The sequence below is a fragment of the Bubalus bubalis genome, chromosome 1 (assembly GCF_019923935.1).
Source record: "Bubalus bubalis isolate 160015118507 breed Murrah chromosome 1, NDDB_SH_1, whole genome shotgun sequence".
Lineage (NCBI taxonomy): Eukaryota > Metazoa > Chordata > Mammalia > Artiodactyla > Bovidae > Bubalus > Bubalus bubalis.
In genome coordinates, this window is record NC_059157.1 from 19261920 (window position 1) to 19288590 (window position 26671).

Below are 26671 nucleotides of genomic sequence, written 5' to 3' on the forward strand. Positions count from 1 at the left end.
GTAACGTCTGTCGGGAAGGTTATTGAGATTTTATAAATACATAATTGACGACAGTTAGACTTTGCCTGTGGCTTCCCTAGTAGCTCAGCTGGTAAAACAATCCGCCTGCCATGCAGGAGACCCGGGTTCCTTTCCCGGAAAGGGAAGATCTCCTGGAGAAAGGATAAGCTACCCACTCCAGTATTCTTGGGCTTCCCTGGTGGCTCAGACGGAAAAGAATCCGCCTGTAATGCGGGAGACCTGGGTTTGATCCCTGGGTTGGGAAGATCCCCTGGAGGAGGGCACGGCAACCCACTCCAGTATTCTTGCTTGAAGAATCCCCACGGACAGAGAAACCTGGCAGGCTACAGTCAAAACAGACTCGAAAAGAGTCGGACACGACTGAGCGACTAAGCATAGCAGAACCCAAAGACTTTGCCTAATAATGGTTTCATTCTTCAACCACAGCACCTTTGCGCTAAACCCTCAGGTGGCCGGCTGTCCTCCCGGCTCACAGCCTGTGCGCCCGCCCTTGGCTCCGCCCCTACGGCGGCGCCCCGCCCACAGCGGCGGCCACTCGGGTCCTCACACGCGGCGCAGCGGCAGTGACGTCAGAGTGGCGCACGGGCCGTTCCTGCGGCAGCGGCTCTGCGGCAGATCTGCCTTTCTCGGCGGCCCGAGCCACCGGCTTCAGTGCGTAGCGGCGCGTAGACACCTGCAGCCCAGGTTCTGGGCCGCGAGTGCCCGGCTGCCGCGCGCCATCTTCGTCCAGCGACATGGCGGCGGCCGGCGGGCCGGCAGCGGCCGGACGCTGCGCTCCGTCCAGGCTCCTTTTGCTCCTGCTGGTCGTGGGCACAGCCCAGTGCTGGGACGAGCGCGGTGAGTGCCGCTCACACTCCCCCTTTCCCGCTGCCTTCAGCTAGCGGAGGACCATCTTCGCTCGCCGCCCCTTGAGCCCTTCCGCCGTAGTTTCTCCTTTCCGTCCTCCTGCCTGTCGTGCTTGCGCTTCCCCGACGTCCTCCGGGACGGGTCGATGCTGGCTTGGTTACCATTCCCTTCTCCCCTCCTTGGACTCCCGGAATTGGCCCACCTTCTCCTTTCTCGGCCAGCCCTTGTCGCCCGAGTCTGGCTGGCAAGCTCGACCCTCGCCTGCGCGTCCTGCTTTGTTGTCGACTGTCTGACGTCATCGTCGCTGGCTCTTGTCTTGGCTGCCTGTTGCTATACCTGGAGGTTGCCACAGCACCCGCAGTGTCTGAGTCACACTTAGTGGACAGGCCGCAAACCTTGGAGGTAGATTGTTGTTGTTGTTGTTCAGTCGCTCAGTAGTGTCTGACTCTTTGCGAACCCATGGACTGAAGCACGCCAGGCTTCCCTGTTCTTCCATCTCCCGGAGTTTGCTCAAGCTCATGTCCATTGAGTCGATGTTGCATCCAACCAACTCATCCTCTGTTGCCCCTTCTCCTCCTGCCTTCAGTCTTTCCCAGTATCAGGGTCGTTTTCATTGAGTCGATTCTTTGCATCAGGTGACCACAGTATTGAAGCTTCAGCATCAGTCCTTCCAGTGAATATTCAGGGTTGATTTCCTTTAGGATGGACTGGTTTGATCTCCTTGCTGTCCAGGGGGCTCTCAAGGTTAGCAGAGACATAGACTGTACTCTTTATGTGAGGACAACTCATGCTGCTGCTTCTGACTATTAAAGTGAAGTCCATTGCGTTACATAAGCTTTTCTCATTGAATTGAAAAAAATACATTATTTTGGTGATGATACATAATAAGTGATTTTTCAGAAAAAGTTATTTTATATCACTGTGTTATTAGAATTTTCTAACGACGTTTTATGGGAACGGTAATACCCCATATAATTAATATGTATGTGTGTATATATACAGACCCATCACTTCATGGGAAATAGATGGGGAAACAGTGGAAACAGTGTCAGACTTTATTTTTCTGGGCTCCAAAATCACTGCAGATGGTGACTGCAGCCATGAAATTAAAAGACACTTACTCCTTGGAAGGAAAGTTATGACCAACCTAGATAGCATATTCAAAAGCAGAGACATTACTTTGCCAACAAAGGTCCGTCTAGTCAAGGCTATGGTTTTTCCAGTGGTCATGTATGGATGTGAGAGTTGGACTGTGAAGAAAGCTGAGCGCCCAAGAAATGATGCTTTTGAACTGTGGTGTTGGAGAAAACCCTTGAGAGTCCCTTGGACTGCAAGGAGATCCAACCAGTCCATTCTGAAGGAGATCAGCCCTGGGATTTCTTTGGAAGGAATGATGCTAAAGCTGAAACTCCAATACTTTGGCCACCTCATGTGAAGAGTTGACTCATTGGAAAAGACTCTGATGCTGGGAGGGATTGGGGGCAGGAGGAGAAGGGGATGACAGAGGATGAGATGGCTGGATGGCATCACTGACTCGATGGACGTGAGTCTGAGTGAACTCCGGGAGTTGGTGATGGACAGGGAGGCCTGGCGTGCTGCGATTCATGGGGTCGCAAAGAGCGGACATGACTGAGCGACTGATCTGATCTGATCTGATATATACAGACAGACAGTTTTTCCGATTAGTAAGTGATGCATGCTGTTAAATTGGAGTGATGTAAAAAATGATTTTCAAACAATGAAAATATCATTTTTGCTTTGCGGAGTAAAGATGTTAAAGCATGGAAAGTGTACCAGTATTGCAGTAGTGATTTGATGATGGGAAATGACTGTTTTTGAACTTAAGCAACAGATTAATTTTTTTAGCTTCTTATTTCTGTTTTAAATGCTAAAAAGAGAAGATGTTATTTGTAAGTACTTGACTTTGATTACTCCTTTGATGTTGTTTTACTAGAAAGTCAAGTTGGATTTAAATGTACATTTTACGTATGTATTTCTAGAAAGTTTTATATAGATAGGAGACTTTGATCAGAATTATAATTTATAAACTGGGTTAAAACATTAATTAGTTGAACCGTCAATCCTTTCTTAAATAAAGAAGTGAGGTTTACAGATGAGTCAAGGGAATGAAAAAAAGGAACCAAATTTAAATCAATGGTGAACTGCTTCCTGGTAGCTCTTAGTCTGTCTGCTCTATAAAACTATTGTTCTGGAACAAAAGGCACTGAAATATTTTCAGAGTAAACACAGTCTTAACTACTTGGCCTTCACTCTCTTTTGAGGAACTGTTTGTCTGTTGTTTGACTTTGCATGCGCTTACTTTGTCCTTAGCTAACACAAAGCAATAATGTGCCCAGAAAAGAAAAATCGTACCAGTTCTAAAGAGAATACCTAACATTTTAAAAAATTCTTTATTGAGCTACATTGTATTTGTTATTCTTCTGGGTGTTGGATACATAGCAGTGAACAAACAGTGTTTTGCCCTGAAGGAGTTTACATCTGTTGACAAATAGACAATAAACAAATCAGGTAAGAAAAAGTGTTGTATTGTAAATAGTGGAATGTGTATGTGTACTCAGTTGCTCAGTCGTGTCTGACTCTGCAACCCCATGGACTGTGGATTCCCAGGTTCCTCTGTCCGTGGAATTTTCCAGACAAGAATACTGGAGTGGGTTGCTACTTCCTGACCCAAGGCATCGAACTTGCATCTCCTGCATTGGCAGGCAGGTTCTTTACCACTAGCGCCACTGGGAAAGCCTGAACAGTGGTGTGGACGTTGATAAAAATAGGATAAGGAGGACAGAGTGTGTAGGTAGAAGCAGGGAGTTTCAAAATATACCTTAGTCAGGGACGAAGTCACATTTAAGGTGATAATTGATGAGAAATCTGAATGGACAGGTGTGCTATGACCTGTGTTTTATTTTATTCTACTCTATTCTATCTAGTTGTATCAGGAGGAACCCTTGGAGAAGGGTTAGGCTACCCACTCCATTATTCATGGGCTTCCTGATATCTCAGATGATAAAGAATCTTCCTGCAATGTGGAAGACCCATCGCTAGGTTGGGAAGATCCCCTGGAGGGGAGGGCATGGCAGTCCACTTCAGTATTCTTACCTGGAGAATCCCCATGAACAGAGGAGCCTGGCGGGCTACAATCCATGGGATCACAAAGAATAGGACAAACTGAGCAACTAAGCACACACCACACACATATGTGTGTGTATATGTGTGTGTGTGTATTTACATATATATCTAATACGACCTGTATTTTAGAGGCTCATTCTGCCTGCTCCTTGGAAAACCATAGCGGGTGAGGGTGTGGGGGATGCTGGGAGGCCAGTGAAGTTTCAAGAGAGGTGATGGTTTGGGCCAGGGGAGAAGCAGTAGTTGATGAGAGTGGTTGGCTTCTCACTTGTTTTGAATGTAGAAATGACAAGATAATTCTGCTGGATTAGACATAGGGGTGGAAGGAAGAGAAAAGACAAAGATGACTTCATGGTTTTTGGTCTGAGTGGCTAGAAGGACGGAATTACCATTTTCTGAGATGGGGGATTGTGGGAGAATCAGGTTTGGGGGAGTTTGGTTTTGTTCACCTTAAGCTTGAGACCTCCTATGAGTAAATTTCGATTGGTGAGTCTGGATTTCAGGGAACTCTGTGAGACCCTTGACTGATGTGGAGTAAGGTTGTGAGCATTTTGTTCTTAGACCTTGTCTTAGTTCAAGCTTCTGTAACAAAATAGCATAGACTGGGAGCAGCATTTATTCCTCAATTTCTGGAGGCTGAGGAGTCCAAGATCAAGGTGCCATCATATTTGGTGTCTGGTGAAGGAACCAGAGATCAAATTGCCAACATGTGCTGGATCATGGAAAAAGCAAGAGAGTTCCAGAAAAACATCTATTTCTGCTTTATTGACTATGCCAAAGCCTTTGACTCTGTGGATCACAATAAACTGTGGAAAATTCTGAAAGAGATGGGAATACCAGACCACCTGACCTGCCTCTTGAGAAATCTGTATGCAGGTCAGGAAGCAACAGTTAGAACTGGACATGGAACAACAGACTGGTTCCAAATAGGAAAAGGAGTACGTCAAGGCTGTATATTGTCACCCTGCTTATTTAACTTCTACGCAGAGTACATCATGAGAAACGCTGGGCTGGAAGAAGCACAAGCTGGAATCAAGATTGCCGGGAGAAATATCAATCACCTCAGATATGCAGGTGACACCACCCTTATGGCAGAAAGTGAAGAACTAAAAAGCCTCTTGATGAAAGTGAAAGAGGAGAGTGAAAATGTTGGCTTAAAGCTCAACATTCAGAAAATGAAGATCATGGCATCTGGTCCCATCTCTTCATGGCAAATAGATGGGGAAACAGTGTCAGACTTTATTTTTCTGGGCTCCAAAATCACTGCAGATGGTGACTGCAGCCATGAAATTAAAAGACACTTACTCCTTGGAAGGAAAGTTATGACCAACCTAGATAGCATATTCAAAAGCAGAGACATTACTTTGCCAACAAAGGTTTGTCTAATCAAGGCTATGGTTTTTCCAGTGGTCATGTATGGATGTGAGAGTTGGACTGTGAAGAAGGCTGAGTGCCGAAGAAATGATGCTTTTGAACTGTGGTGTTGGAGAAGACTCTTGAGAGTCCCTTGGACTGCAAGGAGATCCAACCAGTCCATTCTGAAGGAGATCAGCCCTGGGATTTCTTTGGAAGGAATGATGCTAAAGCTGAAACTCCAGTACTTTGGCCACCTCATGAGAAGAGTTGACTCATTGGAAAAGACTCTGATGCTGGGAGGGATTGGGGGCAGGAGGAGAAGGGGATGACAGAGGATGAGATGGCTGGATGGCATCACTGACTCGATGGACGTGAGTCTCAGTGAACTCCGGGAGTTGGTGATGGACAGGGAGGCCTGGCATGCTGAAATTCATGGGGTCACAAAGAGTTGGACACAACTGAGCGACTGAACTGAATTGAATTGAAGCCCCTCTTCCTGCTCTGCAGATGGCTGTCTTGTTCTCACATTACAGAGCGAGGGTGGGGAGATGGGGGAGCCCTGGTCTCTTCCTATTCTTACAAGAGCACCGATCCCATCACTGGGGCTCAATACTCATGACCTCATATAAAACTAATTGCCCCTCAAAGGCCCTGTCTCCAAATGCCATCTGTTGGGAATTAGGGCTTCACACACAAATTTTGGGGGACACAAAACGTAGCAACGTTTAGGATCTCTAGGAGGAAAGATGCTGTGGAGTTATGGTAATGAAAACCCATAGGTATGCACGTGCATGCTAAGTTGCTTCAGTCGTGTCGACTCTGTGCCACACTATGGACTGCAGCAGGCCAGGCTCCTCTGTTCATGGGGGTTTTCCAGGCAAGAATGCTGGAGTGGGTTGCCGTGTCCTCCTCCAGGGGATCCTCCCAACCTAGGGATCGAACCTGCTGCATCTCTTACATCTGCATTGGCAGGATAGTTGTGTGTGTGTGTGGGGGGGGTTTTTTTTGTTGTTGTTTTTTTTTTTTTTTTTTTTTTTTTTTTTTTACCACTAGTGCCGCCTGTGGAGAAGGCAGTGGCACCCCACTCCAGTACTCTTGCCTGGAAAATCCCATGGACGGGGGAGCCTGGTAGGCTGCAGTCCACGGGGTCGCTAAGAGTTGGACATGACTGAGTGACTTCGCTTTCACTTTTCACTTTCATGCATTGGAGAAGGAAATGGCAACCCACTCCAGTGTTCTTGCCTGGAGAATCCCAGGGACGGGGGAGCCTGGTGGGCTGCCGTCTATGAGGTCGCACAGAGTTAGACACGACTGAAGCGACTTAGCAGCAGCAGTGCCACCTGGGAAGGCTAATATTTTTCATACTTGATCTCCTATTATGTGTCAAGCACTCTGCTAGATAATTTTAGTAAATCATATCTAAGCTTCATAACCAGGTTTTTGGTTAATCTCATCTTACCTTTACTGATAATTTCTATACAGGTAAGTAAAGTGACATGGCCAAAGTCACATAGCAAGTTGGTGGTGTGAATTTAGTTCAGTGTTCCTTGCATTATCTCAACCCTTGTGCAACAAAGTCAAGTTGTTATCATTCTTGTTATTTCATAATACTTTGTAATTTTTTAAACCATTGAGCATTTTCATTGTTACAATTTTTTATTTAGTAGGAGGTAGTATGGGGTCGCTGGAGAAGGCGATAGCACCCCACTCCATCACTCTTGCTGGAAAATCCCATGGATGGAGGAGCCTGGTAGGCTGCAGTCCATGGGGTCGCTAAGAGTTGGACACGACTGAGCGACTTCACTTTCACTTTTCACTTTCATGCATTGGCGAAGGAAATGGCAACCCACTCCAGTGTTCTTGCCTGGAGAATCCCAGGGATGGAGGAGCCTGGTGGGCTGCCGTCTATGAGGTCGCACAGAGTCAGACACGACTGAAGCGACTTAGCAGCAGCTGTAGCAGCAGTATGGGTTTAATATACAATATTTTATTTTAGTGTAATTCTGAGAAATTTAGATCTTTGGCTCACGTGGAATTAAGTTTTTGTATAGTCTTAGGTGGATTTTATTCTGGGGCTTCCCTGATGGCTCAAATGGTAGAGTCTGCTTGCAATGTAGGAGACCTGGGTTCAGTCCCTGTGTCAGAAAGATCCCCTGGAGAAGGGAATGGTATCCTTGGTATCCTTGCCTGGAAATTTCCATAGACAAAGAGCCTGGTGGGCTACAGTCCATGGGATCACAAAGAATCAGACACGATTGAGTGAAAATTTCTATTTCTCTTTCTGTAGGTGGGTTTTATTCTAATTGTATAGTCAGTTATGACAAAACATTTATTAAAGAAGGCATCCTTTTTCTACTAAATTAAAAAGCCCACTTTATCTTGTATTGAATTTCCACATTTATCTGGATTTATTTCTAGACTTTCTTTTGTTTCACAATTCACTAGTCTATTTCTATTACTGTTATTTTGATTATTTTAAGTTTATAGTAAGCTTTGTCACCTGGTAAAGCAATGCCTTCTTTTTTTTTTGATGTACTGACTGACAATGTTTGTTTTAGGTGTCAACATATGTTTGGTATTTTTTTTTAGATTGTTTTCCATTTAAAGTTGTTACAAAATAATGGCTGTATTTCCTTGTGCTGTGTAGTCTATCCTTTTAGCTTATTTAAGCAAAGTATTTTTCAGAAAATTTTTTGGCTATTTGTAGACATTAATTTTCCAAAAGCCTTTAACATAATTTCTTTCTAGTTCCAAGGAAGCCCAGTTGGAAGTGCCTTAAATTTATTTAGGTTTTATTTATATATATATTTTCTTATATAGATCACATATTGACCTTAAGTTTGTTTATGAATGTATATAGTAATTATATATATATGTATAGTATATATATGTAATTTGTCATATAAAAATATAGTAATTTGTCAATAATTTGAGAAAGGCTTTAAATTTTCATCTGTAACTAGACATTACAGTTATAAGAAGAGCTTTGGCCTTTTGGTTATCTGACAAAATATCCAACCGTCTTGTCCAATTCTCCTAATGTAACAGAGTTGTCTTTTGGGAAGTTCTCTTGGATTTTGTAGGTTCAACAGCTCTAAATAAAATGTTATTTTTTCTACTCTCTGTACCAAACATGACAGACAGTGTTTGATGATTATTCAGAAGCTGTTTTCTTCTTTCTTCTCCTTGTCTTTCTCCATGTACATATTGAAAAAGTCAAATACTCATTTTACTTGAATCTCTTGACACTAAGTGATCTTGTCAATCTACTGGAGGAATTCTGGGGGAAGTATCTTTAAGTTTTGATGGAAAATTATTAATCTTATTTCTCTGTTTTCTTTCAACCCTCTCTTTTTGAAAATGACGAAATACTTTAATATCAATTACAGGCCATAAGTAAATCCTTCAGTATAAACCTTTTTTAAATGAACTTTTCCTATATAGTAAAAATAACATTACATCTAACAAAATTAAGCCTAATTTCTTAATATCAACTGATTTCTTACTCCATATTCAGATACCACAGTTGTCCCTAAAATGACTAAGCTAGTCTGTTCAAACCTGGGCCCAGTCTAGGACCATGCATCACATATGATTGAATTATCCCTTAAGTCTTTTGAAAATGTAGAAGGGTCTCTTTTTTTCCATGGCCCTGCTTTGCTGAAGGGATTGGGCCAGTTGTTCTTCAGAATATCCTACCTTCTAGATTCTGTTTTCTCATGGCATTGTTTTAGCTAGTAAACTGAATGCTAGGTTCAAAGGATTGATTAGATTCGTATTAAATACTTGGGCAGGTTACATCACTGGAGATGGTGTAATACAATCTGTTCTACCTTTGGCAGTGCTAAGTTTGACTAGTGGATTGCAGTGGTTCTGTTTCTCCCTTGTGAAGTTACATTTCCCCCTCTTGTGACTGGAAAGCACTTGTGTAATGTTACTGGCACCATACCAGTATCCATTTGCTTAATGATTTTAAAACTAGTTAGTCCGAATCTGAATCTGTTTCTTTAGTGGGTTGTAAAATGATGATTTTTTTCTATTTCCTCTGTTTTTATTAACTGATATTCTTCAGTAAAGTTGAGATTATCTGTTGTTGCAGATTATAGTTCTGGCTAGAGAGTCAGGATAAACATTTAATTTAAAATCTTTAATTACTAGTTTTCAAATTAAGGAGGTGATTGATTGGTACTCACTTTAAGTATAGAAAAATGAGTTTTTGGCTTTCTCTTTGAGTATTATTATGGATTCTTGGGTTTTTATAGATTGAACATGATTTGCCAAGTACAGTCACTGTCTTGCTGGTCCGTCTTGCTTTCGGTGTCTTAAGATCTTTCTAATCCCAGGATCATAAACATATTCTGTTATGCTTTCTTCCAGTATTTTTAATTGGTTGTATGTTTTATGGTGAGTGTTTAACTGTCAGGGATTAATTTTTATATGTTGTGCTCAGGATGATCAATTTTCCTAATCCTGTGATAGTGTTACTATAGGCTTAACAGGTTTAATTGGGGCTTCCCTGGTGGCTCAATTGGTAAAGAATCTGCCTGCAATGCAAGAGACCCATGTTCGTTCTCTGGGTGGGAAGATCCCCTGGAGAAGGGAGTGGCAACCCACTCCAGTATTCTGGCCTGGAGAATCCCATGGACAGAGGAGCCTGGTGGGCTATAGCCATGGGGTCACAAAGAGTGGGACACAACTTAGTGACTAAACCACCATATAGGTTTGATTACATAAATTTTGTTAGCTTTAGTCCAGTTTTCCTTTCTTTGTTACTGGTTTTCGGCTGTCTTTTACTCTTGTTCTATATGTTATTATTTTATATTATTTTTAGTTTTGTTTTGTTAACAGAATATGGCCAATAAGTCTCAGTTCAGTCCAGTCACTCTGTCATGTCCGACTCTTTGCGACCCCATGAATTGCAGCACGCCTGGCCTTCCTGTCCATCACCAACTCCCGGAGTTCACTCAGACTCACATCCATTGACTCAGTGATGCCATCCAGCCATCTCATCTCTGTTGTCCCTTTCTCCTCCTGCCCACAATCCATCCCAGCATCAGAGTCTTTTCCAATGAGTCAACTCTTCTCATGAGGTGGCCAAAGTATTGGAGTTTCAGCCTCAGCATCAGTCCTTCCAATGAACACCCAGGACTGATCTCCTTTAGGATGGACTGGTTGGATCTCCTTGCAGTCCAAGGGACTCTCAAGAGTCTTCTCCAACACCACAGTTCAAAAGCATCAATTCTTCAGCGCTCAGCCTTCTTCACAGTCCAACTCTCACATCCATACATGACCACAGGAAAAACCATAGCCTTGACTAGATGGACCTTTGTTGGCAAAGAAATGTCTCTGCTTTCTAATTTATTAAGTTTTTTTTGGTAAATAAGTATAAATAGGATATGTATTTGCTGATGTCAGGGAATATCTATGATTAGGTGGAAAATCATGGGAAGACTCATGTGCACTGTATGATTCAGTTATATAAAAATAAACAAGAATCAAAACAGCCTCTGTATATGTATCTGTTTGTGTGATCAAGAAGCTACTTACCAGGCTGCTAGTTTTGGTTATCATAGAAATATGAAGTTGGAGGAAGAGTGGATCTCTCATTTTAAAGGGAAAACGAGTTACTTTTAGACTTTAAAAAACTATAAAATACATATATATATTTCACAACTGTGTATGAGTTGGGGAGCTGATCTAGGGATGTAGCTTCGTCTCAAGTTTCCATGGACTGCTATTCAAGAGCTGCCATTTCCTGTTCCTTTAAGGATTCCATTATGTGCGTCAGGTTGGTTCTCCGTTTTCTCTCCTGCTGGTTTGGTATTTGGCTTATACTTAGGACCCTGGTGGCTCAGAGGTTAAAGCATCTGCCTGGAATGTGGAAGACCCGGGTTCGATCCCTGGGTCGGGAAGATCCCCTGGAGAAGGAAATGGCACCCCACTCCAATACTCTTGCCTGGAGAATCCCATGGAGGGAGGAGCCTGGTAGGTTACAGTCCATGGGGTTGCAAAGAGTCGGACACGACTGAGGGACTTCACTTTCACTTTCACTTTAGGACTAACTACTAGTCCGGGGCTTCCCTCATAGCTCAGTTGGAAAAGAATCCACCTGCAATGCAAGAGACCCCAGTTCAATTCCTGGGTTGAGAAGATCCACTGGAGAAGGGATAAACTACCCACTACAGTATTCTTGGGCTTTCCCTTTTGGCTCAGCTGGTAGAGAATCTGCCTGCAGTGCGGGAGACTTGGGAAAGGCTACTCACTCCAGTATTCTGGCCTGGAGAATTTCATGGACTGTATATTATAGTCCATGGGGGTCACAAAGAGTTGGGCACCACTGAGCGACTTTCACTTTCACTAGTCTGCTTTCACCTTCCAGAATTCTGTTGCCATCTCCTTTTCTGTTTTTCTTCACCTTGTTTATTCACATCATCAAGACAATTCGTTTATTGTACTTCCGGTGGCATTTGAGAGGCAGCATATTCTGCTAATTTGACAGGTTGATTATAGGGAATTGGGTGCTAACAAAATGGTAGAAAGTGATGCCTGCTTCTTGCTAACAAAATGGTAGAAAGTGATGCCTGCTTCATCTGTCGGAGAAGGCAATGGCACCCCACTCCAGTACTCTTGCCTGGAAAATCCCATGGATGGAGGAGCCTGGTAGGCTGCAGTCCATGGGGTCACTGGGAGTCAGACATGACTGAGCGACTTCACTTTCACTTTTCACTTTCATGCATTGGAGAAGGAAATGGCAACCCACTCCAGTGTTCTTGCCTGGAGAATCCCAGGGACAGGGGAGCCTGGTGGGCTGCCGTCTGTGGGGTCACACAGAGTTGGACACGACTGAAGTGACTTAGCAGCAGCAGCAGCAGCTTCATCTGTAACAGTGAACAATAGGTGGCTTCCATCAAGCCTCCTGGCATCCACAAAGCTAATTATGAGGCAGTGGACAGTGTCAGAAAAACTCTGAGCCCCGTACCTGTCTGCTAGCCAGAGCGTGGTCTGAGGTGAAGCTCTGCCCTCCGGGTCTTGCTTGAGTCCCCCTGGTTGACAGAACCTAGATCACTTTCAGGAACTGTAGCTTTAAGAGGTTTTAGGAGTCTTTTAGCTTTGCAAGAAGTTAGTACCAGTTTGAGGGAAAAATGGATGTTGAGTGAACCAGTCCACAGTCTCTTATATCATAATCCGAGGATGATAAGTAGGAAGATTTTTCATTTTCCAGTAACACTTTAAAACTAATTTATGTACATCAATGCTGGACTTAATTTCCTTGTTTTGACGTCTTCTTTTTAAACTGCTTTGTCAGTGTGATTTTTAATTTGTAAGATAATGTAACTGTTTCTAACCTTTTAAAATTTTGAAATATTTAAAATATTTAAATGCACAGAAGTATACAGGAAAATCCCATATCCTCACCAGCCAGTTTTATTGAGTCTTCACATTTTACTGTATTTGCAGCAAGTCTCTTCCCACCTGCAAAGTAATAAAACATTAGAAATAGAGAGCTGAAGTCTCTTATCTCCCTCTCTCCTCAGAGATACTCTGCTATTTAGTCATTCCTATGTGGTTTTCATTGGAGAAGGCAATGGCACCCACTCCAGTACTCTTGCCTGGAAAATCCCATGGATGGAGGAGCCTGGTAGGCTACAGTCCATGGGGTCACAAAGAGCTGGACACGACTGAACGACTTTGCTTTTTCATATTGCTAAGCGTCGGGCGCGACTGAGCTTCACTTTCACTTTTCCTTTCATGCATTGGAGAAGGAAATGGCAACCCACTCCAGTGTTCTTGCCTGGAGAACCCCAGGGACGGGGGAGCCTGGTGGGCTGCCATCTATGGGGTCGCACAGAGTCGGACACGACTGAAGCGACTTAGCAGCAGCAGCAGCATGTGGTTTTCATATATTATTATATACATGTATAGACTTTAACAGTAAGTAGTGCTGTGTTGCCAGTTTTCAAGGTTCATGTAAAGCTATCCTGCTAAACATTCTACAACGTACATTTTGCTTGAGATGTTTTACTGTTTCTATTGTGATACATGTATTCTAGTTCACTCATTTTAACTGCTGTAGATTTTGGGACTTGGCCAAAATTGTATTAAACCATTTACCTGTTGACAGACATTCAAGTCATTAAATACGCTCCAGGAGCATTCGTGTATATTTTTTGCTTTTTAAATTAACCATCAATGTTGTCATACAGTAGATCAATTATTGTACTACTGTAGTACATTATTTCAGGGTAATGTACTTTTGCCTCTGATTTGCAAAAATTATGTAGAACTTACGATAGAGAAGCTGTTTCGGGGGCATGCATCCTGAAATGAAGGGAGGCCTCAGAGGTGTGACTTTCTGAATTTTGTGCAAAAGACCTGAAGGATGTTGTGGTGGCTTTGGGATTTGGGAAACTCCTTCGTCTACTCTTCTGTGGTCATCCTCAAAAGGCAGGAAAGACTGACTTTTGAAAGTATGTCCTACCACAGGAGTTTGACTAGAACGAATCTTTTATAGAACAAGATAATTACCATCTGTTTATCTGTGTTCTTACTGTTTCAGACAGAATACTGTTGCGGGACATAAAAGCTCTTACCCTCTACTATGACCGCTATACCACTTCCCGGAGGTTGGAGCCCATCCCACAGTTGAAATGCGTGGGAGGTACAGCTGGATGCGACTCTTACACCCCTAAAGTCATACAGTGTCAGAACAGAGGCTGGGATGGTTACGATGTACAGGTAATACTGTTATGTCGATGCCAGTCTAAATTGAATTTTTTTCATAAAACTGTTTATTGAGATGTTGTTCAGTATTTTTGGGAAGCACATATAGAAAAATCTAAGGTTACACTAAAATATATAAATATAAATCAGTCATCCATTCTCTGGAAGAAAGCTTCTACAAAAGACATGAACTGCTTTTAAAGCCTGGAAATAATCATTGTAATTTTTATGCCATAACTTTTTTCTAAGTCATTAGTAAGTTCTTAAAACTTTTCATATACTTGGAGGGTAGGGGGACGATTTCTTCTGGTTGTTACTTTTCTGTCATTCCTCAAAGAATAACAACCTACTCTTAAAAAATAACAATGATTATTAAGGCATTGTAGATGTTAAGTAGTGTGGTTACATGTGTCGCTATTATGCTTCAAATGTTTAATTTTTTTAAAGTTGTTTTTGAACTGAGGATGGTTACTTCTGAATGAAAACATTTCACTGGGCTTTGTTTATTGTCTTTAAGTCTCAGGTATTTTGTTCTTAGGCTTGACCATCTCCTTGAAGTTCCAAAATTTACTGTCCTTTAGAAATGGAATAGATTTTATTAACTGAATTCAGTTTAAATCAATACTACTAGATTCTCCTTTGTGTCCTGCTTTCAAAAAGGACCTAAGATGGTTGGTCATCTGGCAAGAAACTTATGTTGACAGTTTACTGTTCTGTCAGAGTGATAGTCTTATTTGATATAATCTTTAGCCAAGTTTATGCAATTCAGGGAGAGGGTTCTTATTTGTTTGGTGATACTTGCTTCACAATACTTTTTTATAGTCTTGCTCACTGAACCATGGAATCTTCAGGTTAAAGCTGAAATTATTTTTGTATTACTTTCAGTCTTGATGGAAAAAAGATACTATCAGTAAAGTCATTCACTAAATGGATATTAAATAGTATAATACAAAAATGAATGATGGAGTCACAACCCCCGAGCTCTCTTCCTAGTAGAAAAGATGAGACAAGTGCTCACATTACATCTAGGTGCCAGCAAAGCATTGTAAAGTCATGTGTTGTTGGGGGGGTTGTGAAAGACTTCAAGAGGAAATCTATGATGTACTGTGTTAGCAAGGAATGATAAGATTTTTAGAGCTGAAGAGATGGAGAAGGGAATAAATGGCAGAGCAAAGAAATCTAGAGGCCGTCATACATTGACTTATGTTTAGTAGCGGGAGAGAGCCTTGTTTAACTCTGAGAGTTTAAATATAATAATTAAAAGCCACTTTTAGTATATGATATTAAGGAAATGACAATTAACATGAAATACCAATAGAGATTGAGTTTGTCTTATTTACCTAAATCAACAAGCTTTTAAATCTTCCTCCAAATAAAATTATTTAAAAAATGGAATAGTGGTAGCAACAACAGTACAATAGAAAAATTATATATTATATTAACCAAATTAAAAATTTTTAGTCTTCCAGAAAGTGAAAAGGATGTATGCAAAAGGAGAAAGCTTTTTGCAGTCATATATCTGATTGGGAACTTGTGTCCAGAGCATGTGAAGAACTTACAACTCAGAAGACAGATAACCAAATTTAAAAGTGGATAAGGCATTTAAGTAGACATTTCTCTGAAGAAGATACATAGACAGTCAATAAACATATGAAAAAAAAAATGTTCCACATCATTAGCTGTCAGGGAAATAGAAATTAAAACCTCAATAAAACACCAGTTCATACCCAACAGGATGCCTGCCATCAGAAAGACATAATAACAAATGTCAGTGAGGATGTGAGACTCATACCCTGTTGTTGGGCATGTGAACTGATATAGCCACTTTGAAAAACTGGCACTTTCTCAAAAGTTTAAAACATAGAGTTACTCTATGCCCCAGTCATTCCACGCCTAGGTGTTCACCCAAGAGAACTGGAAACGCGCGTCCACACAGAAACGTACTAAATGTTTGCCGCAGCATTATTCACAAAAGCCAGAAAGTAGAAACAGCCCAGATGCCCATCGGTGATGAATGAAGAAACAAAGTGTGGTATTTCCATACGATGGAGTATTTTTGAGCCTCAAAAAGGAATGAAGTGCTGATTCATGCTACGTGAGTGAACCTTAAAAACATTCTGCCGAGTGAGAAGCCAGTCACGTGGGACCACACAGTGTATGTTTCCATTTATGTGAAATGTTCAGAATCGGGGAATCCTTGCAGCCAGATGGGCAGTTGCCTAAAGTTGCGGGGAAATGGAGTGACTGCTCATGGAAATGAGATTTCTTTTGGGGGTGATGAGACTGTTCCAAAATTGGTTGTGGTGATAGCTGCACAGCTCTGTGAATATACTACAACCCAATGAAATGAGTGAATGTATAGTATGTGAATTATATATTAATAAAGCTGTCACAATGTATCTGAAGTTTGAGAGAGGAAGATATTGTCCTAAAAAAGAGAAAAGCAACAGAACCAGTCAGATCTGTTTTAGCTTACCTTTTAAAAAAAGTTGTTAGAGAAGCTTTCGGCTGGAAATAGTTATAAAATTCAAACTAGGCCTGGGCTTTTTCTTTTTTAAGCTGGAAACTTTTGAGGCTAGCATAGATTCTTTTTGCGTTTTTCTAAGTATCTTTAGAAAAAGCATTAAGCAATTGCTTCTTGGATTGGACCTTGGGAATGGTAGTACATGGTTTTTATAGAATTTGTATGGAAAGTTCTTCTCCGAAGGTTATATACTATCTCTAATGCTGTATGGAGCTACCAGATACTCGTATATGATGCTAATTATTGAACCTTAATGTTTAAAAAAACCTCTGTTTTTAAAGAAAACTTGTTCAGCAACAGTGATTAAAAAGTCAACATTTAAAAAAATTTGCTTAAAATTTGTAAATTAGGGAAGGCTTAATATGTACAAAAGAATTCTTCACATCTGTATTTAAGAAATAAGGAATAAATGAGCACTCCTGTACCCACCACCTAGCTTCAGTATATTGTGAACATCACCAATATCTTTGAAGCCCCTGGTTTGCCCTCCCCCAGCACAGAAATACTCATTCTGAATTTTGTTAATCATTCCCTTGCTTCATTTTGTTTTCTGGCTTCCCTGATAGCTCAGTTGGTAAAGAATCCACCTGTAATGTGGGAGACCCTGGTTTGATTCCTGGGTTGGGAAGATCTGCTGGAGAAGGTATAGGCTACCCGCTCCAGTATTCTTGGGCTTCACTTGTGACTCAGCTGGTAAAGAATCCGCCTGCAATGCGGGAGACCTGAGTTCGATCTCTGGGTTGGGAAGATCCCCTGAAGAACGGAAAGGCTACCCCCGCCAGTATTCTCACCCTGAGAATTCCGTGGAGTCCATGGAGAAGTCCATGGGGTCTCAGAGTCGGACATGACTGTGAGACTTTCACTCACTCATACAGCTCAAATAATGTATATTGAGTGAAAAAAAATCTTATGATTCTAACAACCTATTTCTACTTTTTCTTTACAGTGGGAATGTAAGACCGATTTAGATGTCGCATACAAATTTGGAAAAACTGTGGTGAGCTGCGAAGGCTATGAATCCTCTGAAGACCAGTATGTACTTAGAGGTTCCTGTGGCTTGGAGTATCAGTTAGATTACACGGAACTTGGCCTGAAGAAACTGAGAGAGTCTGGAAAAGAGCATGGCTTTAACTCATTCTCAAACTATTATAATAAGTTGTACTCCCCAGAGTCTTCTAGCCTCAGTGGGGTGGTTACCATCGTGGTGCTGCTTGCTATTGCCTTTGGAGTTTATAAATTCTTCCTCAGTGATGGTCATGAGTCACCTCCACCATATTCTGAGGATCCTCCATATTCCCATCGTTATCAGAGATTCAGCAGCTCAGCCGGGCCTACTCCTGCAGGCTTCAAGTCTGAGTTCACAGGTATGTTTCCCTAGGCAATGGCAGTAAATAAGGTAGAAGTCAGGCAGTGAATCCTGTGCGGGTTTCTGAAGTAGAAAATTGCTCACCAAAGCAGATTTGTCTTCTTATTTTTTACTTTTGACTTCTTTTACCGCTTCGGTTTTCTCTTTTAAGTCAATTGTGATTTCTATTTTAAGGATGTGTGATTAAAGTATAAATTATCTAGTCGACTTGATTAGATTTGGTAATAACCTTGAACTCGGTTTCATACCATCCACAAAATTTTATTTATTAAATATTACAGAGTTCAACATAAAAGGTACAACAATTAGGTTTCCAGAAGGAAACATAGGGAAATATTTGTCACGCTAGGCAAAAATGTCTTTGAGTACAAAAAATGCCAGCAAAAAAGAAAAGATGGGTAAACTAGATTAATTTAAATTAAGAATGTCTAGTCATCTAAAAACAACTTTGAGAGAGTGAAAAGGCAAGCCACAGACTGGGAGAAGGTATTTGTAAAACATATTTCCAACAAAGGATGTGTGTCTACAATAAAGAACTCCCATAAATCAGAGAAAAAGACAACTGAATTTTTTTAGTGGACAAAAGATTTGAACAGCTCTTCTTTTAAAAAATTATTATAGTAAAAGAAGATATCCAGATGTCCAGTAAAAATTTGAAAAGGTTCTTAGCATCATTCATCTTCAGGAAAATGCAGATTAAAACCTGAGTTCTCAATTAACCACCATTTAATCATAATGGCTGACATTAAAAGGGCAGACTACCAAGTAATGGCAAGTCTGTAGTTAACTGGAACTTGCTGGAAGAGGTCGAGATGATAAAGCACTATGGAAAACTGTCAGTATCTGTTGAGACTAGACACACGTCACCCAGTGACCCAGGAGTTTCATTCCGAGATGCACACCTGAGAGAAATGCACACATGTGTGCACGGAAAGATGTGCACAGGAATGCTCAAGGCAGTTTATTCGCAGCAGCCAAAAACTAGAAACAGAAAGTCTGTAAACATTAGGATGAGACAAACTGTTTTGGTTTTTTTTCTTACACATTAGAATACTGTAGAAAAATTTAGAAAAAACAAAACTGATACATGCAGTGGTGAAGGTCGACTCTCATGAACATAATATATAACAGACACAGAAGAATATCTCTGTATGATTTATAAAAAGTTCAAGACAGGGTAAAACCAAAGTGTAGTGAAAGAAGTCAGAGTCGGCTTTTCTCTGACGTGGGAGTTGTCATGAGGGAGGCTCTGGGTGCTGGAAAGGTTTTACTGACGTGGGGAGTGGTTACACGCATGGGTAGTATATGCAAACACACCAGATTAGCTGTAAGAGCTGTACACATAGGGTTAGTGCCTTCTTTTATGGATATCATACAGCAGTTTAAGAAAACCTTCCTCTGAACAGAAGATATTTTTTGGGTCTCTTTTAAGACCTGACTTCCCTACTAACAAATACCCTCCACTTGGATTCCTCCACTAGACACTCAGGTACAGCTCTCACCTGGCGCTCCTGGAGACGCCCACAAGGTAGAAGGGAAGTTACTCTGACACGTGTGGTCGTCTTCCAGTAACTAATCTGGAGCAGGGCGGATGTGACCTTTCAGGAAGAAACCACCTTCCACTGTCCTAAAACACATCTCTCCTTCTCCATGTATGTGGGAAAGTGAGGCACTACTTAGTTATAAGAATGTTCTATGAGTACATTTTTTGAATATAACTTGTTTATAAGTTGAGACCAAAGTATTAAATCACCCAATGAAGCAATTGAAATGTCGTATCTTACCTTTAGTTTTGCAGGCGATGATTTAAGAGAGGATACATAAGAAATCATTTTTATTTCCAGGGCCGCATGGTGCAGCTGCCGGTTTTGGCAGTGCTTTCACCGGACAACAAGGACATGAACGTTCAGGACCTGGGTTCTGGACTGGCTTGGGCACCGGAGGGATATTAGGATATTTGTTTGGCAGCAACAGGTAGGCTTTGCATTTATCTTATCTGCTCTTTAATTCAGCCTTTCTTTCAGCTCAGATCAGTTGCTCAGTCGTGTCCAACTCTTTGCGACCCCATGAATCACAGCACGCCAGGCCTCCCTGTCCATCACCAACTCCCGGATTCACCCAAACCCATGTTCATCGAGTCGGTGATCCATCCAGCCATCTCATCCTCTGGCGTCCCCTTCTCCTCCTGGCCCCAATCCCTCCCAGCATCAGAGTCTTTTCTAATGAGTCAACACTTCACATGAGGTGGCCAAAGTATTGGAGTTTCAGCTTTAACATCAGTCCTTCCAGTGAACACCCAGGACTGATCTCCTTCAGAATGGACTGGTTGGATCTCCTTGCAGTCCAAGGGACTCTCAAGATTGTCTTCTCCAATACCATAGTTCAAAAGAATCAATTCTTTGGCGCTCAGCTTTCTTCACAGTCCAACTCTTACATCCATACATGATCACTGGAAAAACCATAGCCTTGACTAGACGGACCTTTGTTGGCAAGTAATGTCTCTGCTTTTGAATATGCTATCTAGGTTGGTTATAACTTTCCTTCCAAGGAGTAAGCATCTTTTAATTTCATGGCTGCAGTCACTATCTGCAGTGATTTTGGAGCCCACCAAAATAAAGTCTGACACTGTTTCCACTGTTTCCCCATCTATTTCCCATGAAGTGATGGGACCAGATGCCATGATCTTCGTTTTCTGAATGTTGAGCTTTAAGCCAACTTTTTCACTCTCCTCTTTCACTTTCATCAAGAGGCTTTTTATCTCCTCTTCACTTTCCGCCATAAGGGTGGTGTCAGCATATCTGAGGTTATTGATATTTGTCCCAGCAATCTTGATTCCAGCTTGTGCTTCTTCCAGCCCAGTGTTTCTCATAATGTACTCTACATAGAAGTTAAATAAGCAGGGTGACAATATACAGCCTGGATGTACTCCTTTTCCTATTTGGAACCAGTCTGTTGTTCCATGTCCAGTTCTAACTGTTGCTTCCTGACCTGCATACAGATTTCTCAAGAGGCAGGTCAGGTGATCTGGTATTCCCATCTCTTTCAGGATTTTCCACAGTTTCTTGTGATCCACACAGTCAAAGGCTTTGGCATAGTCAATAAAGCAGAAATAGATGTTTTTCTGGAACTCTCTTGGTTTTTCGATGACCCAGCGGATGTTGGCAATTTGATGTCTGGTTCCTCTGCCTTTTCTAAAACCAGCTTGAACATCTGGAAGTTCACGGTTCACGTATGGCTGAAGCCTGGCTTGGAGAATTTTGAGCATTACTTTACTAGCGTGTGAGATGAGTGCAATTGTGTGGTAGTTTGAGCATTCTTTGGGATTGGAATGAAAACTGACCTTTTCCAGTCCTGTGGCCACTGCTGAGTTTTCCAAATTTGGTGGCATATTGAGTGCAGCACTTTCATAGCATCATCTTTCAGGGTTTGGAATAGCTCAACTGGAATTCCATCACCTCCACTAGCTTTGTTCGTAGTGATGCTTTCTAAGGCCCACTTGACTTCACATTCCAGGATGCCTGGCTCTAGGTGAGTGATCATGGGTCGTGAAGATCTTTTATGTACAGTTCTTCTGTGTATTCTTGCCACCTCTTCTTAATATCTTGTGCTTCTGTTAGGGCTCTACCATTTCTGTCCTTTATCGAGCCCATCTTTGCATGAAATGTTCCCTTGGTATCTCTAATTTTCTTGAAGAGATCTCTAGTCTTTCCCATTCTGTTGTTTTCCTCTATTTCTTTGCATTGATCGCTGAAGAAGGCTTTCTTATCTCTTCTTGCTATTCTTTGGAACTCTGCATTCAGATGCTTATATCTTTCCTTTCTCCTTTGCTTTTCGCTTCTCTTCTTTTCACAGCTATTTGTAAGGCCTCCCCAGACAGCCATTTTGCTTTTTTGCGTTTCTTTTCCATGGGGATGGTCTTAATCCCTGTCTCCTGTACAATGTCATGAACCTCAGTCCATAGTTCATCAGGCACTCTATCTATCAGATCTAGTCCCTTAAATCTATTTCTCACTTTCACTGTATAATCATAAGGGATTTGATTTAGGTCACACCTGAGTGGTCTAGTGGTTTTTCCTACTTTATTCAATTTAAGTCTGAATTTGGCAATAAGGAGTTCATGATCTGAGCCACAGTCAGCTCCTGGTCTTGTTTTTGCTGACTGTATAGAGCTTTTCCATCTTTGGCTGCAGAGAATATAATCAATCTGATTTCGGTGTTGACCATCTGGTGATGTCCATGTGTAGAGTCTTCTCTTGTGCTGTTGGAAGAGGGTGTTTGCTATAACCAGTGCGTTCTCTTGGCAAAACTATTAGCCTTTGCCCTGCTTCATTCCATATTCCAAGGCCAAATTTGCCTGTTACCCGACGTGTTTCTTGACTTCCTACTTTTGCATTCGTCACCTGTAATGAAAAGGACATCTTTTTTGGGTGTTAATTCTAAACGGTCTTGTAGGTCTTCATAGAACCGTTCAACTTCAGCTTCAGCGTTACTGGTTGGGGCATAGACTTGGATTACTGTGATATTGAATGGTTTGCCTTGGAAATGAACAGAGATCATTCTGTTGTTTTTGAGTTTGCATTCAAGTACTGCATTTCGGACTCTTGTTGACCATGATGGCTACTCCATTTCTTCTAAGGGATTCCTGCCCGCAGTAGTAGATATAATGGTCATCTGAGTTAAATTCGCCCATTCTGGTCCATTTTAGTTCGCTGATTCTTAGAATGTCAACGTTCACTCTTACCATCTCCTGTTTGACCACTTCCAATTTGCCTTGATTCATGGACCTGACATTCCAGGTTCCTATGCAATATTGCTCTTTACAGCATTGGACCTTGCTTCTATCACCAGTCACATCCACAGCTGGGTATTGTTTTTGCTTTGTCTCCATCCCTTCATTCTTTCTGGAGTTATTTCTCCACTGATCTCCAGTAGCAATTTGGGCACCTACCGACCCAGGGAGTTCCTCTTTCAGTGACCTATCGTCCTGCCTTTTCATACTGTTCATGGGGTTCTCAAGGCAAGAATACTGAAGTGGTTTGCCATTCCCTTCTCCAGTGGACCACATTCTGCCTTTCTTTAGAGGCTTCTTTGTCTTGTAAATTTGACTGGATTTGTTAAGGAAGTAAATTCTGATGACATTACCCTGTTAAATCAGATTCTCTGGGGGTGGGGAAGGAATGCTGTCTGTTCTTCGATCAGTGTTATATGTCTTGTTTTCTTTCCCATGTCATGCTTACAGATTTGAGATAGGAGAAAGATGTTGACATCTGAGAAGGCAGGAAAGAATGCAGCATTTGGGGCACAGCTGGCATTCTGGTTAGTTGAAGAATGATAGAAGCAAGGGTCAAAAGAGCTGGGGACCCATTTTTTTAATGTCTTCAGTGTTAACTGTAGATTAAGTTTATAGTGTATTTGAGTGTGAATTCAGAAAGGAGCCTTTATTTGCGTCATTTTCTTCCTTCATAGCAAGGACCATAACAGGGGCAGAAATATGAAACAGTATTTATTTCATGTTAATCCTCATATGGTGGGCTTCCCTGGTGGCTCAGTGATAAGGAATCCCCCTTCCAATGCAGGAGACGTGAGTTCGATCCTGGGTTGGGAACATCCCCTGGAGAAGGGAATGGCAACCCACTCCAGTATTCTTGCCTGGAGAATCCCATGGACAGAGGGGCCTGGAGGACTACAGTCCATGGGGTCGCAAAGTGAAAAAGTGAAAAGTGAAAGTTGCTCAGTCGTGTCCCACTCTTTGTGACCCCATGGACTATATATAGTACATGGAATTCTCCAGGCCAGAATACTGGAGTGGGTAGCCTATCCCTTCTCCAGAGGATCTTCCCGACCCAGGAATCGAACCGGACTCTGCTGCATTGCAGGCAGATTCTTTACCAAAGAGTTGAACACAACTTATCGACTAAATAACAACAACAAATCCTCATGTACCAGAAACACTATGGAAAAAAATACTCGATAAAAATTGTTTCCTGATAGTTTAGGAACAGGAAGGGATTTAAAAATCACAGTCACAAGGAAAACGCCTGCCCCGCTTTTTTCTTTCAGAGCAGCAACCCCCTTTTCAGACTCATGGTACCCGTCCTATCCTCCGTCATACACCAGCACGTGGAATAGCCGGGCTTACTCACCACTTCGGGGAGGCCCTGGAAGCTCTTCAGCATGTTCAAGCTCAGAGCCAAGAACCAGAACAGCATCAGGTGAGAGCAAAAATCAGTAAGTTCCTGTTCAGTAGAGTACAGAAGTAATTTGGACCTTACAATGATTATATATTTAGCAGTTATGGTTTATGTGGTATACTTGCCAGAAATATTAATTGCATAATTAATTGAGATAAAAATACAATTCAGATTCATTCTTTCCTTCCACTTTTCTTCTTTAAAACTCAAACAGGAATTTGGTTTAGAGACTCACTTCTACTGCTAGTCAGGGTTTAAGTTAAACCTTCCTGAACATTGGTATTCATCTGTGTTTAATTCTGTTAAATCTCTAGGGGTCCTTTAAGCTCTAAAGTGGGAATTTTCTAGGTAGAAGGCTGAACATTTCAATTAATTAAAGCTTAATAAAAATGTATTGAGCCATTCTTCAATTTACATTATTGTCAAAAATATGTTTATTGCAGTTGCTAAGAGGAAATTCTGTAAAGAAGCAGAGATGAGATATATATAAAAAAATTAGTTGGGGTTAAGCATCCAGCTAATTAGCAGAGAATGGGGGTAGTGGATGATGAAGCAGTCATAGATTGCTATGGGTTGGGTTTTTCTTCTCTTAGTAGAGGGTAGAAGTTACAGAACAGTGAATAATTCTTGAAATTAGGAGAATAGAAAACTCATTCTCCACAGAAACAAGAATTGTAAGAAACAATATATATCAACTAGAAAGAAATTTTTCTTCTTACCTGAAGAAAATGATAAACATTAGCAAATAACTTACAGGACAGTCTGAAAAAGGATGAGAACAGATGGAAACACTCGTGGTCTTGTAACGTGTCAGCGTGTGTGTGCATGCGCGTGTGCGTGTTGACTAACATTTACCATCAGAAGCCCATAACCCCCCCCAGGTTGCTTCTGTTCACCGCTGGAGTCAGGAGAGGCAGCAGGGCCTGCCCTAGGCCTCAGGGGCCTCTCTGCTGTTTGGCTTAGACTTTGAGACTCGCCCCCAGAGAACACATCTTTGGTTTCCTGATTAAAAGTTACTCCCAGCAACCATGATGCTGATGGCAGGACTGGAAGGGCTGCTGGGGGCCAGGTGCATGCCCTGTGTCCTGCACAGCCCTGGACCACAGCCGGCTTCTCTTCTCCCCTCATGTCTCTTACTCATTTGCTGACAGTAAATGTGTATTACTGTTGTCATTTTATAAGCAGTTCTAGTGCATTTAAGAAAACTAATATGAAATTGGCTCTTGTCCTTCTAGGATATGGTGGAACCAGAAGACGATAAGAAAGTTAAAAGTTGGGGTCAAACACTGGACGCAGAAGTTCTGATGTTTCATCACTCTCTCTTATAAAATGTGCTCCCTCCTAACAGCTGGGGAAAGGGAGTATGCAAAAGTTCTGTGGTGTTTTGTCCTGTATGGCTTTCTGTATTCTGTTAGTGAGGCTAAGAATTGACATATGACAGAACGCTTCTGTAGACAACTGTATGTTTGTGTAACACGCAGATGTGTGTTATATTTGAAAGTGATGACTCTTGTGAAATGCTAGGAATGTATCGTGTAATTTCTAAAACCTGTGATGCCGTAAGAATAAGAATGAAGGCTTTATACCAGTAGACGCTGAATCAGAAATTTTCAGTTTTAGGTGGTTTTAGTAGTTGATTCATTATATCATAGAAATGATAATAAGCTGTTTGGTATGTCTTATCGAGTGTTTGCTGTTCTCCAAACATTTAAACCAAGCTTTGGACTGCTAGTTATACTTTCCTGTATGTTTTGATCACTTCTGAGCTCAGGAGCTTTGAATCTGTCAGTGGTGGGTGGGGTTCTGGTAGATGAGAATTACCTTTTTTTTAAGGAAAAGGTAGAAAATAAGTATCTAGAAGGTTGTCATGAATGACTGTGCTGACAAAAATGCCTGAAACCTCCATATTCATTTTTTAAAGAAGGAAAGTTCAAGTGCTTCAGAGTTTTCTAATAGCAGAAGCATGCAGTTTTCTGTGGAATCTCAAATGTTGTGTAGCAGTCTCTTTCAATCTTACATTAAAATGACAGAAAAAATAAAAACAAAGGGTTTTGTTCTTTCTATCAGCCTCGACACAAGTTGGTGTTCCTTTTTTCCCCAAAGGAAAAGGGATTCACGCAGAAGTTCTCTCTCCCTAAACAGTATTTTCCTGTGGTCATCTTGCCTTAGCTACCCGTCACACAGAAAACCTCAGTTCAGGAATTCCCAGTTATACTCATTAAACATCATTATTTTGCTATGGAAGACAAGAACAGATTTGTGTTGTTATTATCACTACATATGCTACTAATTCTTAAAAAAAAGTTTTTCTTTTATTGAGATAATAGTTGATGTACAGTATAGTGACTCACAATTTTTAAAGGTTAAACTCCCCTTATTTTTTGTTGTTCAGTTGCTCAGTCTTGTCCGACTCTTTGTGACCCCATGGACGGCAGCATTCCAGGCTTCCCTGTCCATCACCAACTCCCAAAGAGTGCTCAAACTCATGTCCATCGAGTCAGT

General features: G+C 41.6%; 1 protein-coding gene across 1 annotated transcript; it reads left to right on the plus strand.

Moving 5' to 3' along the window:
• The first annotated feature begins 577 nt into the window (after positions 1 to 577).
• SARAF (store-operated calcium entry associated regulatory factor) lies at positions 578 to 26230 on the plus strand. Its single transcript, XM_006060712.4, has 6 exons — positions 578 to 858; positions 13925 to 14103; positions 17559 to 17976; positions 19823 to 19952; positions 24039 to 24190; positions 25405 to 26230. The coding sequence occupies exons 1-6, from the start codon at positions 756 to 758 to the stop codon at positions 25428 to 25430; spliced, it is 1008 nt and encodes a 335-aa protein (XP_006060774.3). The 5' UTR covers positions 578 to 755; the 3' UTR covers positions 25431 to 26230.
• Positions 26231 to 26671: the final 441 nt, after the last annotated feature.

What these genes read in the sequence shown, in the direction of transcription:
- SARAF (XM_006060712.4), top strand. Translation starts at nt 756, where the DNA reads ATGGCGGCGGCCGGCGGGCCGGCAGCGGCCGGACGCTGCGCTCCGTCC. An exon ending in CCAGTGCTGGGACGAGCGCG is followed by an intron (nt 859 to 13,924) that starts GTGAGTGCCGCT and finishes TTACTGTTTCAG; the next exon opens with ACAGAATACTGTTGCGGGAC. An exon ending in CTTCAAGTCTGAGTTCACAG is followed by an intron (nt 17,977 to 19,822) that starts GTATGTTTCCCT and finishes TTTTATTTCCAG; the next exon opens with GGCCGCATGGTGCAGCTGCC.